This window comes from Mugil cephalus, chromosome 9 (assembly GCF_022458985.1).
Source record: "Mugil cephalus isolate CIBA_MC_2020 chromosome 9, CIBA_Mcephalus_1.1, whole genome shotgun sequence".
Classification (NCBI taxonomy): Eukaryota; Metazoa; Chordata; class Actinopteri; order Mugiliformes; family Mugilidae; genus Mugil; species Mugil cephalus.
In genome coordinates, this window is record NC_061778.1 from 2106283 (window position 1) to 2125368 (window position 19086).

Below are 19086 nucleotides of genomic sequence, written 5' to 3' on the forward strand. Positions count from 1 at the left end.
ACGATTGCTGCCTATCATAATAACATAGTTACGTGTGCATTTGAGCTGAGAAAATGGAAAATGCTCAATTTAAGAGAAAAATATGGAGAGAAATTCCGTTTAAGCGTGTCGTGTATTTGTAATAGCACTTGAAAGTAAATGTTAGCTTTTTTTTTTGTTAATAACAGAAAAAATATTACATAGGGTGGTTTTATTTTGAAAGTCCAATCCGGACGTTGCATTGCTCCCGTGCTGTGAAACTTGACACCGGTAGATGCCTCGTTCTCTTCCATTCATTTCATTCGAGCACAGTCGCATCCCAGCAGTCCCCCCCCCCTCCCACCTCCTCCCACCCCCTCCTCTCCCAGTTTCTCTCCGCCTGGAAAGATGGCTGCTCCGGCGGTGTTGAGGAGCTCTGGCCCGCCGCTCTGCCCGAGCTTCGCGGAGGTCTGCTCATTCCTGGAGCGCTACGGACCGACGCTGGACCTGCCCGAGATGACTTTCCCGCAGATGGAGAGGTATCTGCGGGACACGACGACAGGTGAGAGGCCGCTGGTTTATCGGTGGAGAAGGAGGAGAAGAAGGAGAAGAAGTGGTGGAAAGCTGCGACACTTGAAACCGAAGGAGAAGGGGGCCAACACCACCATCATCATCATCATCATCACCACCACCACCACCACCACCACCACGGTGATGTTGGGAGAGTGTGGCCCCCGTGGAGCAGCATCCCACCGGGGAGAGGGCTTCCACTTCCAGGCTCTCTCCCCGGTTGCTGCTTTTTGATGTCGGCCCGGTTCTCTGGGCAAGTTTCTGGAGGAGAACCGGAGGCTTGCTAACATCAAGCTAACCTCCCCCCTTCCCCTTTACCCTCCCCACCTCCTCTCTAATTTTCCCTTTTTTCATTTTACTGTATTTAATGTAAAGTTTGTGGACGCAAACGTGGTTGGAGGGGGGTGAAAACGTTTAGCCCGACATCCCCCTGGGGGTTATTTTAATTAGAGCCAAGTGACGTTTCGTCGATAATGTTGACATCGATTCGTTAAACTTGATGCGGGAGCCATGATGCAGCAGTACCGGGCGACCACACACAGGCAGCCCGCTAGCTCCGGACGGCTGTCAGGTGTCATTTCTCCCCGGCCTTGCCTCACAGGCGGCCGGGGAGGAATGACACCAGCGCTCGGTACCCGCTCCCCCATCTCACAGCAGTACCCACTGCGGGTTCGTGTGTTTACATCACCGCTTTCATCTGTATTTATTCGGTGCTGTCAAACCCGAGTTAGCGACGTTAGCTAAAAACACTAGATGTTATTTATTTATTTATTTTATTTATTTTTTTATTTTTTTGGGGGCTATCGGTAAAAGGGCTGTCAAGTCTGCGCGTGCGCATTAGACAGACGTTGCTTTGGCTAACAAGTTAGCTTCAACGGTTTCGTCCGTTTTCAGTGAAAGTACAACAAATTCAAAGACTACGTATAGTTTGCCATACGCGCACATTTCAGAGTTTCATCTGTAGCTTTATAAACAGTGCCACAAACTAGCTGTTTTTTTGTGTTTGTTTCTCTTTTTTTTTTTAAGTTAGCTCCGCTGCTTAGCATCCTTAGCTAATAATTAGCCCGCAGAGTAAAGTTAAACACCAACATGCATTCAGTAGCTATTTACAATTATTTTTAAACTTTCCGTCGGGAATTTATTAACTTGAATCCATATTTGTTGTTCTGAAAATGTGTCGATAATGTGAACGAATAAAATTCAGTGGAAAATGAGTGTTTAAGGCAGAGAAAGCTGTAATTTCCCGTAACTTCAAGAGCTCCGTAAAAGCCTCATAATAGACCACACATAGAGGCAAGTTTTTATTAATCATTATTAATATTATTATAATTACAAATTTAAACACGTTCCCTTTGTAGTTTGAAGAAATAATACTTATAACAATATTCTAAATCTACAGTCTTGCTTATATATGCATATATACTGCAGGTGTGTGTGTATCTTTACAGCTCTATTTGTATTTATTTTTATTTTATTGTGCTTATTATACTGTTTTCTTTTAATAATTGCCCTACTTTAGCCAGGAGAAACCACCCAAATATTTCGTTATGTGCACACATAACAAGTCTAAATGATTCTAATGTATTCTCTGGGATGTGTATTTTTATTTCTCTGCGATAAGGTGTAAAGTAAAGTTTTCTGCTAATTTTTCTCTGTTTACATCATCAACACACACTCAGACTTCCACCAAGTTTAGAAATGTCTGTCAAAAATCATAATAATACCAGGTTAGCATGCATATCAGGTCTGAGTGTGTTTTTAGCTTCATGATGGCTCTGGTAGAATACATAAAATGGTAAAAATCATGTGTGTGATCCTTACATATAAAGTAAAAAATCTGATTGTTGTTGAGTTTCTAATCACCGTGTTTGTTTTCCAGTCCCTAAACCTCTGGTGGAGCTCCACGTGAAGCTGCTCAGGAAGTTGGGGAGGTCTGTAACGACAGACCGTTGGGAAAAATACCTGGCGAAGGTGAGGGCTCTGAGACGAAGGTGAAACGAGCAGAAGTCAATGTGATGCAGCTCCAGTTTGTACAGTAAAACTAACCTGTTGTCTGATGTAGGTTTGCCAGGAGCTGAATAGCACCTGGGCATGGGAGCTGGAACAGAAGGGCTACCAGGAGATGTCCATGGAGTGCAAGTCAAGCATCCTGAAAGTACGACACAGTTTATTTAAAATAAAAGTCGGAAACAAATCCTGTTAGTACAACAGCTGCATTCACTGTCCCTCTGCTCTCCCCCCTCCCTGCTCCTCAGTATCTCTGCGAGTGTCAGTTTGATGACAACCTGAAGTTCAAGATGGTGGTCAACGAGGAGGACCCGGAGAAGATGCGTCTGCAGCCCGTCGGCCGGGACCGGCAGGGCTTGATGTACTGGCTTCAGCTGGACCAGGAGCAGAACATCCGGCTGTACACGGAGGAGCAGGATGATCTGGACGGATCCACCTGGAAGTGCATCGTCAGGTAAGTTTGACTTCTCCTAAGAGGCTGCAGACTCACCCCGCCCCCCCTTTTTTTAACGCCTGTCGTCTTCTCAGGACCCGGAACGACCTGGCCGAGGCTCTGGAGCTGCTCAAAGCCCAGGTTGAACCGAACCAAAACGTGGAGCAGAGTCAGAAAGAGGCTGGATCGAGGAGCGCCAGCCCCGCAGGGAAAGACGACGGTATGATGGGAGACAAACCAGGAGTGGGTTTACGTTATAGATGGGAACGGGTGTGATTCAGGTTTTATCTGACACTGGAGCCGAAACGATGCCGGTGCTTAAAGAATGAAAACATACAAACTCTGTACAAAGACTGTGCCTTTTTATTTTAGAATATTAATTTAAATAATATAAATACAACTAAGACTAAGAAATAAATGAACCAATACAAAATAAACGTAATAATTCTCCTAATAAAATCTGTCAGGCTGTCAAAGATGCTACATTTCTGGTCTTTTAATAAAATGCTGCGCGTGGTCAGATTTTTAACCTAGTTCCAGGTGTTACTTCCCTTATTGCAGGTTGACCAGTCTGCATCTTTTGAGGTGAAGTGCAGCCAAACGTTTGGCCTTAAGCATTTTGAAGGTTCACTTTCATCCAAAAATTGATGTGACACTAATTCAATTAGTGCATTTATAAATTTGTTATGGTTGTTATGTTCGTAGAAGAAGAAACTAAGAGCTAAGATATCTCCAAATTACCATTTTTTTCTAAAACATTTCATCCTTTATGTGGATGTCATGATCCAGACATTTTAAAAATAATTGCAGTTACTTGTTTTAGCTTTGGAATAGACCAGAACCACGTCCCTATAGCTTCCAGGACAAGGAAAGACTTTTTTTCTGCAGGTGACCAACTTCAGGGCATTAACATCTGATCAGGATCCTGATACCGAATACTAGAGATCAGCATCAGCAAATAAACTTGTCTCATCTTCAAACTTTAGTCAGAGAGGAACGATAAACACACTCCTCGTTTTCTCTTCAACACTGTGACCAAACACTAGAATCTTCACTAGATCGAGACGGTTGGTTTAAAATAGGCTGAACTTTTTATTTTTGTGTTTTCTGTGACGTAGGTGATGGAAGCAGCAAACTTGAAGCGCCCCAAACCACCGAGGACCACGGAGACCGAGAGAAGACAGACTCTGTTAATGAAGAGAAACCCACAACACAAGGTATCTGGATGGAAGAAGTCTTTACGCTGCTTAAAATGCTTTATTAAAATCACCTGAGAGACGATAGAATCTGATTTACAGAAACCGGAATCTGTTTACAGATACTTAGATACAAAAAATGTCCTAAAACAAATGTAGAGAAGCACAAATGATGCAAAATGTCAACGAGATAAATCAAAAACACGTCCAGTCATTTTATTCTTTTCTATAGTTTTATTATTTTTGAAGTGTTACTATATTTTATTCTGTATTTTTATCCTTCATTTTATTTCAGTCCATTTTAAATGTTTTTATATTTAGTATTGTTATATCTTAATTGATGTTTTTAAGCTTTATATCAGTATTTTTTTCTGATATTGATCTTTGGTTATTCTAACAAATCATTTTCTTTATGATAGATACATTGTGCATTAGTCTTTTTTTCATGTTTCACCTTTGATTTGTATATTTGTCAGTCTAAATATAAAGGCACTGATTTGTTTTGAAAGGTGTTCATGGCTCTGACGTCACTGAACTGATATGTAGCTTATTTACATTTATTTCACTTTATTCACAGCTGTTGTTGCTTGGTTCTTGTGTAGTGTATTTTTTGTTGGCTGTTGTGTTTGTCCTATTTAATGTCTTTTTGCTGCCTGCTCTCAGTGTCCTATTTAATTTCTTTTCTGGTCACGGTTTTTTTCTTGACTTGAGCTGCTGTAACATTTTAAATTTCCCCAAAGGCAAATCAATAAAGTATTATCTTATCTTAGAAAGTTTTTTAACCGGTCTAATCTGCTCCGTTCGTGTTTCTTTAATTATTTTCTGTTTTTTTTTTTTAGAAGTGAAGAAGGAGCAGATGGCGCCGGTGAAGCTTGAACACACTCCAGTCGTGGTGAAGGAGGAGAAGGCGGAGCCTAAACCGTCCGTCTTCGACAACCGCGTCAGCACCATCACCGCCGTCGTCAAGCCGGAGCCGCGGGACGCCGACGCCCCCAGGAACGCCGTCTCTGTCGTCATGGCGCCCGGCGCGGCCGCGACAAAGCAGGAGGCGAGCAAGGACGGGGAGGCGGAGCGGGCAGTCGTCAGGAGCAACCAGCAGGCTAAGATACCACTGAAGAAGAGGGAGCTGAAGCTCGCCGAGAGCTTCCACAGCAACCACCTCAACAACAACAACAACAGCAGCAGCGGCAGCGGCAGCAGCAGCATCATAGTCTGTAACCCGTCCGTGATCCAGGCCAAGGACGGACACGCAGGAGACGGGAAGATGCCCAACTCGTTGGCGCCCCCTGGCGGCCCGGCTGTGACCCAGCAGCCCCAGCTCGGGGTCAGTGCTCCGAGGCAAGAGCTGACCAATGGGAGACCGACTCTCCTCCCGCCACACAAAGAGGGACAGAACGGAGTCATAGGGGTCATAGGTCAAGTCGGCGTCATAGGTCACGTCGGGGTGATCCGGAGCCCGTCTGAGCGTCACAGACCGGCCGAGGAGCTAAATGGACCCAGTTTAGAGCCCCGGGCCTCCAGAGCCGTGGAGGAGGAGAGGGAGGTGAGCCGGCAGTCGGTGCTGGTGAGGAAAGGACTCGGTGACGGGGAGGCGGCGACGCCGGCGACCGTCGGTCATCCGCCGCAGGCAGCGATGGAGGCTCAGACGGCCAGAAAAGCACCAGCGCTAAAACCGGATCAAGTCCCTGAAGCTGGAGAGGAAAGCAAGAGGCAGACGGCGGAGGAGGACGAGGGTCAAAAAGAGACAAAGGAGGAGCAGTGTGGACAACAGAAGGACGAGGAAGCGGAGAAGAGAGGAGATGAAGTGTCTGAGCAGCGCGGCGAAGGCGACCAAGAGAGGAAATCAAGCACTTTAGGGAAGACGGAGACGGAGTTAAACCGGGATGATCAGCGGGAGAAGAAGGAGCACCAGCGGGACGGGGTCAACGGGGGCCTGACCGCCCAGGTGAGGCTGAAAGACATTGGACCGGTGGAGAGGCAGGGACCCCTAGAGGAGGCGTCCTCTGAAATCCAGAAGGAAGGAATCAGGCTGAAGATCAAGATCCCTCCGCACCGCAGGAACAAGCTGAAGGGAAAAGCCGGAAAGGAGGAGGCGAAGGAGAGGGAGCAGGAGGTGCAGGAGGAAGGGAAGCCGCTGAGGAGATCTGCACGGATCTGCAGGTGTGTACAATAATAATAATAATAATAACTTGGAGAATGAACCTTTTACGTCTGCTTGTTTGTCCGCTGTGATCGCAGCTGCACCCGGTTTCGATTCTGACCATCAATTCCTCCCATTTTCTTGAAGATCCTCTGCTTTGCCAACCTGCAGGCCGAGCTCGAAGGCAGCTGAGAGCCAGAGAAAGAAACCGCAAAAGAAACAGCCTCAGCCTTCCAGAACGAGGGAGGACGATGAGGAGGAGGAGGAGGAGGAAGACGACGATGAGGAAGAGGAAGAAGAGGAGGAGGAGGAGGAGGAGCAGGGCGCAGCTACAAAGAAAGGAATAACTGCAGTCGGACAAATTAAGAAACAAAGGGTAAGCGGCTTTTAAAGTTATTTAAGTTTGTTTTGCTGCATTTATTTGACTGTCTCTCTTCTTCGTGGGTTTTCAGGGTAAACGGAGGCATCGGCGCCCCCGATGGTCCAACGTTCGCTCAAAGCGACGCAAGATGAATGAAGCCGGGGAGGGGGAGGACAGGGGGAGGAAACGAGGGGAGGACGGCAGCGAAGGAGGGAGCGACTCGGAAGAACAGTCGTGTAAATCGGAGGAGATTCCAACGGAGGACGCCTGCTCTCAGTGTGGACTTCCCAACCACCCGGAGCTGGTGAGGGGAGGGGGGAGGTATCACACACGGGGGGGGGGGGGGGGGTTAAACCCATAGAGGTCTTAAAAAGGTCTTAAATTTAACCCATAATGGTCTTAAAAATATCTTAAGTTTAACCCATGATGATCTTAAAAAGTCTTAAAGTTAAAAAAAACTCTTAAACTTCTTAAAAACTATTAAACACTCTTAAAAAGGTTTTAAATTTAAGTCATAATGAACTTAAAACGTCTTAAATTTAACCCATAATGGTCTAAAAAAGGTTTAAGATTAAACCCATAATGGTCTAAATAGTTCTTAAATTTAACCCATAATGGTCTTAAAAAGGTTTTCAATTTAACCCATAATGGTTTCAAAAAGGTTTTAAATATAACCTGGTCTTAAAAAGGTCTTAAATTTAAGCCATAATGGTCTAAAAAAGGTTTTAAATTTAACCCGTAATGGTCCTAAAAGGTCTTACATTTAACCCATGATGGTCTTCAAAAGGTTTTAAATTTAACCCGGTCCTAAAAAGGTCTCAAATCTAACCCATAACGGTTTTAAAATGGTTTTAAATCCAACCTGGTCTTAAAAAGTTCTTAAATTTAATTCATAATCGTCTAAAAAAGGTTTTAAATTTAACCCATAATAGTCTTAAAAAGGTTAACCTATAATGGTTTTAAAAGGTCTTAAATTTAACCCATAATGGTCTTAAAAAGGTTAACCTATAATGGTTTTAAAAGGTCTTAAATTTAACCCATAATGGTCTTAAAAAGGAGGTTTAATTAAATTTAACCTATGGGCTTAAAAAGTTCTATAATTAAAGTCTTAATTTACCATAATGGTCTTAAAAAGGTTAACCTAATAAAAGGTCTTAAATTTAACCCATAATAGTCTTAAAAAGATTTTTTAAAGTCTAAAACCCATAATGGTTTACAAAGGATTTTTAAAATTTAATACCCATAGTCTTAAATAACTAATGGTTTTAAAGTTTAAATGTACCATAATGGTCTTGAAAAGGTTCTTAATAACTGTTTGAATTCTGTGTTTGTTTGTTGTGGGCTAATTATTGCTGTGTATGTATATTCCTGTTTGTCGGTCCTCAGATCCTCCTGTGTGACTCCTGTGACAGTGGGTATCACACAGCTTGTCTGCGGCCGCCGCTCATGTTGATCCCAGACGGAGAGTGGTTCTGTCCACCGTGCCAACACGTGAGGACGAAGAAACTAAATCTGATTAAAAACCTCATTTATGATTTGGATTAAAAAAAAAAACTAAAATCATTGTTTTTTTTTTTGTGTGTTTTCAGAAGCTGCTGTGTGAGAAACTAGAGGAGCAGCTGCAGAATCTGGACAGTGCTCTGAAGAAAAGGGAGCGAGCAGAGAGGAGGTGAAAACGCACTAAGACGTACACACATGTTTATACAAAACATCAACCGTGAGACTAAACATCCTCATGTCTTTATCCAGGAGAGAGCGGCTGGTGTACGTGGGGATCAGCGTGGAGAACATCATTCCTGTGAGTTTTCATTTCTTTCATCAGTGTTTAGTTTAGACATTCACCCACCGGCCTCTTCTCCACGGCCCTACTCTAAATATTAGTACTAATCTAATACTAAATACTAAATACTAATACTAATACTAAATACTAATCTTAATTAGTTTGAAATAACTGATTTTCATTTTGGAGGCTGTGGTTTGTAGCTTGTTCCAAAATGTGCATCATCTCCTCAAACGGGTCCAAGTTTAAAAACTCCACAAACTCCATCAACCAAAAATGACAAGTTACCACCTTTATCAATCACACTGTTTCAACATGAAAGGAAGGAAGGAAGGAAGGAAGGAAGGAAGAACCAAAACATAAATAACAAGTGAAAGAAAGTATGAAAGAAAGAAATGGAAAAAGAAAGGTAGGAAGAGGATAAACAAAAAGAACGAAAGGACGAGGAAACAAAACAGAATAAAAATGTGAAGAATAAATAACAGATGGAAAAAGGAGAGAGGATAAAAGAAAGAAAGAGGGTGAAAGAAAGAAATATGTAAAAAGAAAGATAGAAAGAAGATAAAAGAATGAAAGGAAGAAAGGAAATAAAGAAAGGCAGATATAAAGAACTAAACAAGAAAAGAAAGAAAATGAAAAGACGAAGAAATAAATGATGAAAGGAAAGAAACTAAAAAAGAAAAGAAATAAACCACAAAAAGAAAGGATGAAAAGAAATAATTAAAAAATAAATAACTAAAGGAAAGAAAGGGACGACATAAAAGAGGATAAAAAAGGGAGAATGATGTAAAGACAAAAAGAAATAAATGATGAATGGAAAGAAACTAAGAATTAAACAACAAAAAGAAAGAAAAGAGGAAACAAAGCAGAATGAAAGAATCTAAAAAAAGATCAAAAGTGACGAAAGAGAGAAAAGGAAGAATCAACGATCGAAAGGAAGGAAGGAAGGAAGGAAAGAAAGAACAGCAGAGAAGTCATGAAGGAATTTTAAGGTGCGACTGTTCCATTAAGATGCATTGACTAGTGTACCTAATATTGTGGCCAGAGCGCAGACGTTTAATCTCATTTAAATTTCACTGTAAACGATTTGATTTTTTATTGTAAAATTAAAAATTGTTTTGTCTTCGTGCGAGGAGGGCGACGAAGAGGAGGAGGAGGAGGAGGAGAAGAAGTCGTCTGCGAAGAAGAAGGACTCGAAGAAGAGCAAGAACCTGGGCCGGAGATCCACCAGAACCAGGAAGCACATCAGCTACAGGTGACGAGGGCGGAGCTCGATACCTCAGATCTACAGCTGTGGTTTCTAGAATCGATCCAGAGAAACAAAATTATACAAAGTCCACTTTTTCAAAAACATTTCTCATAAATACATTCATTATAAAAATGAATAGACATCGGTATCAGGATATTGGTCTTACTTGGTATCGGATCCATAGTTAAAGTACTGGCATCGCACATGGAACTAAAACGTGTGGTTTCGCTGCAGGTTTGATGACTTCGACGACGCCATTGACGAGGCCATAGAGGAGGACATCAGGGACATCTGTGACGGTGAGACCATGATTTAAAGAGGACAGATTCTTTTTGTCTCATCATGAATTAAAAATGAAAAGTATTTTAAGCATCTTGGACATTGACATGTGGCCAGAAATAAGTTATATATTTATATGATATTTATATGGACCTGATCTCAACGCTGGGAAATACTGTACTGATACTTAAGTACGACCTGTTAGTACTTTGTACAACACAGCTGCAACAGCTTAGTACTACAGGACCCTTTATTAGGAAAAGTGGATTAGCCTCAGCTTCAGTTAGTTTAAGTTAGTTTTAGGTCATTTCAGTTCTGATAAATGTGGCTAAATAAAAGATGCTAACGCTAAGAGCTTTACTGAGAAGTAATGTTAGCCTACAATACTGTAGCGTTAAAATGACGACGAGGAGTGATCACAAATATTCAGTTTGTTATTTAGTGTTAGAACTGAAATACAGCATAAATTAATGTTATCTGACACTAAATGAACCACAACACCAGGTTTTCTGTGTTTCTTCTAATGCATTGATACATTTACTTCTCTTCTGTCTGTAAAAATATAAAATATATCTCTGACTGCTTTTCAAATCAGTCGGTTCAGTCAATCACACAACAGATCTTCACCTTTTTTTTTTTATTAATTCATTTTACAGTTGAGACACTATTAACGCCCATGATTCAAACTAATGCTGTCACTTTTTGCCACTCTCTTAATCTAAAAACAATGAAAAATAGTTTTTCAACTCCAGTATTGCAGCGGCAACATCATACATTCATTCATAAAATATACATATAAATAGATTAAAAGTGCGAGGATTTTAGGACTGACGGAAGCAACAGCTCATGGACAGAAGCTGTTTCTCACTCTGTTTCTTTTGGTTTTTATTAACCTGTATTCAGAAAACGAGCCGATATTAGATGTGGGTGAGGTGCAGTAAGTAAGTGCGGTCTGTTTTATTCTGACGCAGGAACAGGACAGGGAAAAGAAATCCCCTCCATCTTGTCAGAGGACGGGAAGGAGAGCCAGCGGCCAATCAGAAGCCAGGCTCACGCCGCCAGGAGCAGGAACAGGAAGAAGAGGAGGCTGAACGACCTGGAGAGCGACAGCACGGCGGCAGAGAGCGAAGACGAGTTCATGCTCAGCAACAGGTCAGACACAAACACCGAGACGCTGTCCTCTCCTCCTCCTCCTCCTCCTGTCGTCTGGTTTAATCATTCTCCTCCTCCTCTTCTTCTTCATCCTCTTCCAGCTCTGAGGACGAGGACTTTGGGGCGTCAGGGGCGGATGATGACGAGGAGGAGGAGGAAGATGCGGGCAGCGACGTGGGAAGCTTGGACAGCCGGACCCGACCCAGACGGGCACAGAAAGGGATACCTAAACACAGAGTGGTCAAGACCCAGCGCAGGGGGAGGAAGAGGCTGAAGCGGCGGCGGAGACGCTCCTCCGACGAAGAGGAGGAGGAGACCGAGGAAGAGATGGGTGAGTGTGTCTGTAATGTAGGAATGTACACAAGGATGGAAAAACAAAAAAGATTAATTCCAACACCTGAATTAGGACAGAAAATGAGTCGGAGAGAGGAAGCAGATGCAAATTACTAGCAACAAATAGAAAAATAAATATGTTAAGATCATTTAAAAAAAAAAAAGTTACAGGCCTAATTCTTGAGACAATACAGTTACTAAAATTAATAATAAAAAAAAAAAAGATATCTTCACCAGGGTAAATAAATAAAATATACCAGTTACTAAAATCAGTACAATAAAATAAATATTTTAAAATACATGAAACTGTAATTATCCCTGTATCTCCGAGCTGTAAATGTCCCCAGAAATCTGGTGACCTACAGTAAATCTTAAAAATATATATAAATAAATAAGTAAAACTCAATAAAACTGAAAACAAACATCAAACTTTATCCAAAAACGGTGCCTTTTTTTTTTTTAAAGCCATTTTGCGACGTGGAAGTTGAACAGAATATTAATTTAAATACAACGAAGAAATAAATGAACCAATATAAAATAAAATTCATAACTAACTGTCATAGTGGTCACAATAAAAACAACAGTGTATCAACATAAAAAAAAAAAAAGATTTTACAGAACTTTCAATCAGTTTTCATATTTGAATTGTTTTAAAAACATCTAGTAACTTTAAACTTTCAGCAGTTTTTCTGCCAAAAAAAAGAACATGCTTTCTTTTTCTGGATAACACTGGACTGATGGACTCATCCTGGGACTGATGCTCAGTGTGGAGACGCTTCTTTTCTGGTCCTTTAATAAAATGCTACGCGTGGTCAGATGTTGGATCTAATTCCAGGTGTTACAGGTTGATGCAGGTCGACCAGTCCAGACAAACCTTTGACAAACATTTTGAAGGTTCACTTCCGTCCATGCAGGAGAAAAACTGACGTGATGTCACAGCGATAGAGCTAAAGAAGCTAAGCTAATCAACAACTCACTGGCACCCGAATCTGAGTTAATACTGTTAGCATTAGCACCATTAGCATCATGTTACCCAGTATCAGTACCTTAGTATTAAAATGAACTTTTAAAGTTTTAAATTAAACTATCATGTGTTTTCTTTCTTAATTTGAACGTGCGCTTGTGTGGCCTGTTGTGTTTTGTGTGTTCTTTAAATTTAAGCGCGGGGACAAATAAAGTGATTTGAATTGAACAGTTTTCTCCACATGTTCCTACTTCAGCCTGTAGTTAAGCAGCTTATTTGACTATAACTGGTCAGTATCATGTTCGAGCAAGTCCCTCGTTTGAGGATTATTATTATTTCTCCAGTTTAACGAAGGTCCTCTCTGTCCTCCTCCTCCTCCTCCTCCTCCTCCTCCTCCTCCTCCTCCTCCTCCTCCTCAGGCTCGGATCAGTTCAGCGACATGACCGACAGCGACGACGACAGGAAGCGGCGCGGTCTGAGACGGGGCCAGCGGCAGCAGGTCAACTACCGCGAGACGTCCGAGTCCTCGGACAACTCCCCCCCGGCCCCGAAGAAGGACAAGCCCAGACCGCGGGGACGACCTCGCAAGGAGCGTCTGTCCAGCGACTACAGCGATGGTCGGTTCATTTCCTCCTCTCTGGGGTCTCCTCATCCGGGTCCAGGTTTATCCAAAAAACTAATCTGAGGCGACGAGAACCTGAAGATGTTTCATCCAAGTCTTTAGTTTTAAAATGGGAGGTTTAGTTTAAGCACCACGTACTCACCTGTAGTTTGAGGAGTTCGTTTTGACCCTATTATCACCAGTTTTCCTCTGACCCTGTTCATACCATATATGTTCCTCGTAACCCTCCCGTCTTTTATTAAATAACCTTTTACAAAAGTACCCAAAGTATTTCACAACAAAGCCACAAAACTACACATAAAACCAGTACATGAATCAATCAGATCCTTCATCAGGACGATGTTATATATTTAGAAAATATACCAGGTGGGCTCCAGAAAGGGGAGAGATACTTATTGCAGATACTACTGGACTAAAAAAAAAAAGAACTGAATAAAGAAGCTCCAACAATCATCGAATGGAAAAAAAAAAAAAAAGTATTCAGGAAATAAGATACGAAACCAAAAGAGGAGAAGGATCCTGGAAGAACTGGATGTCGTATTATAACCTGTAGTGATGTTGATGTTTTGGCTTATTTTAATTAAATTATGTTTTACAAAGATTATTTATTTACGTATTTGTTTTTCTTGGTTTTAGTCGACCACTAATTCACCCTGATGTGACCCGTTTCTTTCTGTTTATGTAGTGCTTTATACCTTTATACCTTTACAAGCTCAACCTCACACACACACACTGGCAAACTTCCTCGTTGTTAACAATGTTTTCAAAATTTCCTTTTTTGTTTTTAGTCGTAATAACGCAAATATAACTTAAAAAAAAGTGCTGCGAGGTATTAAAAGCCTTCCAGAAGTACATAAAAAAAACAAGAACAATAAAATGCAACTACAGACATCGCTGCCCTAGTCAGAAATGAACATTAGTCTAAAAACGTAGGTCTGCAGCTTAGAGCTGAAGATTTGGATGAAACATCTTTAAGACGCTTCACACGTCCGTGATTTTACTGCAGCTCGTCCTAAACGGGGAGTAGAGATGGTTCAGGTTTTATCTGATACCGGAACCAAACCGCTTCTTAAAGGATGAAGACATACAAACTTTGTCCAAAAACGGTGTCTTTTTTTATTTTTAAGGCATTTTGTGCCGTGCGAGATGAAGAGAATGTTAATTTAAATAATATAAATACAACTCAGACTAAGAAATGAATGAACCAATGTAAAAATAAAATTCACTGCAGACTGTCTTAACTCTCCTCGTGCTGTGGGTCTGATGCTACATCAAAGATGCTACATTTCTAAGGTGTTTAATCAAGTTCCAGGTGTTAACTCCCTTGCACAATATCTACTTGCAGCACTTGTTGCAAGTTGCCCAGTTTGCATCTTCAGAGGTGAAGTGCAGCCAAACTGTTCATCACTAATAACCCGGATTTCCACCGGACACGTGTAGCATCAGCACAGCAATCGAGCTAACAGTGCTAAGCTAATTAATAAAAACAAAAACAAATCTGAGTCACGTTTCAGCACCGTTGGCGTCGTCATGGTCCCAGTGTGGGTTCTTTGTGGGTCCTGTTTAACTTTTAATACATACACAGTTTTAAAAATGAGCCAGTTTTACATCTGTGAGATGCTGAAGTAGGTGAAGCACTAAACATCGTCCCAGTCGTCTTCTGGTTTAGAAACTAAACCATCAACATTAACATCAGGCAGCGTGAGAGAAGAAGTTTTCTCCCTCTGTTACGGGGTCGGTCTTTGTTGGTGGACCAAACTCTTTAGAGATGGTTCTGTTAAACGTTTCCAGCCTGATGAGCAACAACAAACTCTTTTTCTCACAAAGCTCCTTTGTCCACAAACGTGTGTTGTGAAGATCAGACTGAGACAAATCCCTGATTTATAGAAACTAAAGCAGGAAGTCGCATCATTGATGGAAACTCTTCTGGACACATGGACTCGGTTTTATTCTGGAGGAACTTCTCTCTGATATTTTAGTCGAATGTTTCATGTTTAGTTGCTGCTGATGTATTTTTATTGATTTCGTTTCCTCATTAGTTTCTGAATCTTGTGTTTCCTGCAGCGACGCCGTCCTCCAGAGAGTCGGAGGACGAGGACGACTACGAAGACGAAGAGGACGAGGACCGGAGGAGGAGAGGGAACAGGAGGCGACGAGGGGAGGAGGACTTCAGGAGAAAGAGGACGAGAGAAAAGCGCGGGAGATACGAAGACGACGAGGAAGAGGAGGAGGAGGAGGAGGAAGAAGAGGAGGACGACGACGACGAGAGAGGGAGGCGACTGAAGAGGAGGCCGACGGAGAGGGACGAGGACAACAAGGACAAGCGGAGGAGGTTAAAGAGGACAGACAGAGACGCGGAGGAGGACGACCCGGAGAAGATGGGGAGAGGGAAGAGGAGGGAGATCCTGTCGCAGCAGCGCCGCAAACGTCTCGCTCTCATGCTGAAGAAACGGAGGCCGTCGACGGACGAGGAGGACGAGGACGAGTCGGAGGAGGAGTCAGAGTCGTCCTCAGAGGAGGACCGTCCCATCCGCAAAAGACTCAACCGCATCGACTCCGATGAAGACGACGAGGAGGAGGAGGAGGAGGAGGAGGAGGAGGAAGAGGAGGAGGACGGGAGGCAGAGCAAGAGGGAGAGGAGGGCTGACGTCAAACACGACAGCGACGCTCAGGAAAAGGGGAGGGGCCAGAGCCTGTCTCCGTCAAATGGACATCGGACGTCCAGAGGACCCGCGAAGCCCGGGGCTGGAAGTCCTGCTGGGCCCAGGGACAGTGCAGGGTCCGGCAGACACAACGGCCCCTTACACCCAGAGGAGGAGGAGGAGGGGGAGGAGGAGGAGGAGCTGGATGAAGAGGAGGAGGAGGAGGAGGAGGCTCAGACAGACTCGTTGAACTCTGTCCAGAACAGTCCACAGTCATGATGGCTGTGAATATAACGCTTCTTTGTTTCAGATTGTTTTTAACTGTCAAAACCTTCATCACAGAATCACAGAAACTCCTCCTCCTCCTCCTCCTCCTCCTTCTCCTCCTCCTCCTCCTCCTCCTCCTCCTGCACTTCTTCCTTGCTGTTGTCTTGTGGTAGAGTTCTATCCACAAACTCACAAACTTCACTGTAGAGCAGAAAAAAACCCCACGGTCATTTATTTCCAGGACGTAACCGCCATCAGCCGACCGGACCAAACGCCTCCAGACTGGACTCCGTCTCTGTCCCCCTTTGTCCCTACTCTGCCCCGTCCCCCCTCGTCCCCCTCTGTCTGATGTGGTCCACGTTAAGACGGAGCCTGTTTGTAGAGAACCTCGTCCTAAAGCACTTCATCATTCTCATAGCACTTAACAAACCCCCCCTCACCCCCTCACCCCCCCCACCCCCACCCGCCCCCCCGCCACCGAGAGGACGGGGTCGGGGCGGAACCGAACAGTTTGCAGCAGCGGAGCAGAGCGGTGAGGATCAGCTTTGATTTAAAAACAAAAAAATAAATAAAAAAATTTACTATTTTATTATCTTTAGATCCCAAAAGTAAAATAAAAATAATCACTAAGAGTTGATTCAAGAACGTCTGCAGTCAGTTTAAAAACCACAAACATCTAATGCAGTTAAAATGTTGGCCTATTTTATTTAGCTGAATCTTTATATGTGATTTTGTTTTTTTTGTTTTTTTTTTCTGTGCAACCTGAACGTTGCAGAGCTTCATTTGGTAATAAAAACACAGCCTGGCCTAAAAAAAAAAAAGTAACACACTCTAATATCTGGTTGGAGAATAATAAGAAGCTTCTACAAAGTCTCCAGATTTATTTCATCCAGTGTTTTTAGTTCAGATCTTGAGTCGGAGTCTCCAGCTTGTCACAAACGTTCTCTGTGGGGTTCAGGTCTGGGTGAATCCTGGTGTTGTCATTTTGAAATATGGAAGAAAAACTCGTTCTTTGGGCTGAATGTTAATGAACCGAGACACGATGGGGGCATCACTTCTTCCCCTGATGCCCCTTCACTCTGGACCAGGTTCAGTCTGGATTCCTCAGACCTCACGACCTCCTTCCATGTCTCCAGAGTCCAGTCTTTGTGCTGCTCCCTAGCAGATTGAAGCCATTTTATCCCGGTTGTCCTCCCTGATTAGTGATTTCAGTCCCTCGAGTTCCCGCCACATGGTCCAAGTAGAAATGCTCTTATTGCAGCTTTTCTTCCATTTATTTCTTCCTGGAAGACGACGGTTCTCCACTATCCTTCCAGTTTTTAATAAAGTTCTTAACCTGCTTCAATCTCCTTAGATGTTTCCTCTGCTTGATGCAGCCAATGATTTGACGTAACATCTTTTCCACCACCACGGGATGTGTCTTTGCAAAGAAATGAATCAGTTTGGGTTAAATAACTTGTTGTCCGTGCAGTAATTATTATTTGCTTCGTTAAATCCAGGTGGTGACGTTTTTCTTTGGGCCAGGCCGTGTATTTTCCTCAATTATCCCATTTTTAAATGATTCATAATAACCTTTTATTTTGTGCATTTAATAATTCAGAGACACAAGTATTGGGTCTGCAGCTCTTTTTCTACCGTATAAATATAAAATTAAAGCGGCAGAAACATTTCCAAGATGTGGGTGTTTGTGTTTCCGGCTGCTCGGCCTCGGTCCTGCTGGGAGGGGGTTCATGTTCGCTGTACATACTCTGCCCGTACGTTTCCTGTAAGATACTAGATGTTCTGTTCTCTTTAGTCCTCTTGTAAAATATAGTGTTATATTTTCTATATGAAGGAGAGGAGGAGAGATGCTGCTGCTGCTCCAAGTGACGTGTAGATCGATCAGCTTTCCACCGCAAAGTCCATCTGAGTTTCTTTCTTTTTTTTGCTTGTTTTAGTTTTGAGGTCGTCACAGAGTCGCCGCTCACATTCAGCCCCTCGTTTCTTTACAGGTTTTTAATTAACATTCCCTCTCTGGGAGGTTTCTGTTTTGTTTCGTTTTGTTTTGTTTTTTAAAGAAGGAGAGAAGCTCCATGTGTTGAGGAACTTTAGTAATAACCCTCAACAAATGTCCAAAGAGCCGAGATGAGAATAAAGGAATAAATATATAGACACAGAAAAATAATGAATCTAAAGTTGTGCGCCTCCTTTATTCTTCTCAAATTTAAAACTTTATAGATGTGATTATTTTTTATTTTGATTAACTTTGTTCACGAAGCAAAAGCAGAGCTCCTCAAATCAGACACTAACGAAGAAAAGCTGGTAATTCCCCCTTTTTTAAACTCGTGTTTACGCTCGTTCCTGTCAGATAAAAACAAAAGAAAACTGTCTTTTAGGGGAGTGAAAGTGTATTTTTATAACCGTCAAAGAAGAGAAAAAGGAGACGAGATGAGTTTGTAATGTTATTGTTGCCTGTACGTCCCCGAGCGTCTTCCAACCAGGAGGGGGCGCTGGTGTACGAACCGTAAAAACAAAAAAAAAAAAGGTCAAATCTTTGTCAGTAAGAGAGTTTCCATCATTTTGTAGGTCATAGTGAATCTGAGGTCAGATGTTCTTTGTAATGACTTCCAAAAAATAAAATAAGGATGAAGTGTATCTCAGTGTGTGGGATCAGGAAAGTCGTGAAAACCAGCAGAGGCTTCAGAAAAAAAAAAAAAAAGGTCATTTGTTTTCTTGTGGGTTTGTGGCCAATCTTAATGACTTAAATGTTCTTTCAGGTACTTTCCTGCGTTGGTTTTTAAACCTCCCACGTCGTCCTCACCACCACCAAGAGTTTCGATTCCAGCACCGAACTCATGTAGCATCATTTTTGATTTGATGAATATTTTCTGCTATAAAAATCCTCCATCCACAGCGTTTGGACACATTCTCTCCATCGATGTGTTTTCATGGCTTATTAAATAAATAAATCAATCATTCCAGTGAAGCCGCCGCGCTCTGTGACCGAATCTGTTTCTAAAAATGTTGGCACCACTGGATGTGAACGTGGCTCCTTCCATTTCTCTGTTGTACTGTTACTGTAGTTCTGCTGTAACATAAATGTTTTCTAAGTTATTAAAACCAACATCCGGGCATCTCCTCAAAAAACACTCGC

General features: G+C 42.6%; 1 protein-coding gene across 3 annotated transcripts; it reads left to right on the top strand.

Moving 5' to 3' along the window:
* The first annotated feature begins 317 nt into the window (after positions 1-317).
* rsf1a (remodeling and spacing factor 1a) lies at positions 318-19079 on the top strand. 3 transcript variants are annotated; one of them, XM_047593487.1, is made up of 19 exons: positions 318-520; positions 2408-2499; positions 2591-2683; positions 2784-2989; positions 3064-3188; positions 4087-4185; positions 5004-6324; positions 6452-6680; positions 6757-6969; positions 8052-8156; positions 8255-8334; positions 8415-8463; positions 9582-9700; positions 9929-9993; positions 10945-11125; positions 11227-11456; positions 12842-13039; positions 15109-16485; positions 18710-19079. In XM_047593487.1, the coding sequence occupies exons 1-18, from the start codon at positions 367-369 to the stop codon at positions 15963-15965; spliced, it is 4416 nt and encodes a 1471-aa protein (XP_047449443.1). In that variant the 5' UTR covers positions 318-366; the 3' UTR covers positions 15966-16485; positions 18710-19079. The 3 variants fall into 3 exon arrangements, with proteins under 3 accessions (XP_047449443.1, XP_047449444.1, XP_047449445.1); XM_047593488.1 differs by having other exon boundaries at positions 6476-6680; positions 9579-9700; XM_047593489.1 differs by lacking the exons at positions 15109-16485; positions 18710-19079 and having other exon boundaries at positions 9579-9700; positions 12842-13648.
* The last annotated feature ends 7 nt before the right edge of the window (positions 19080-19086 follow it).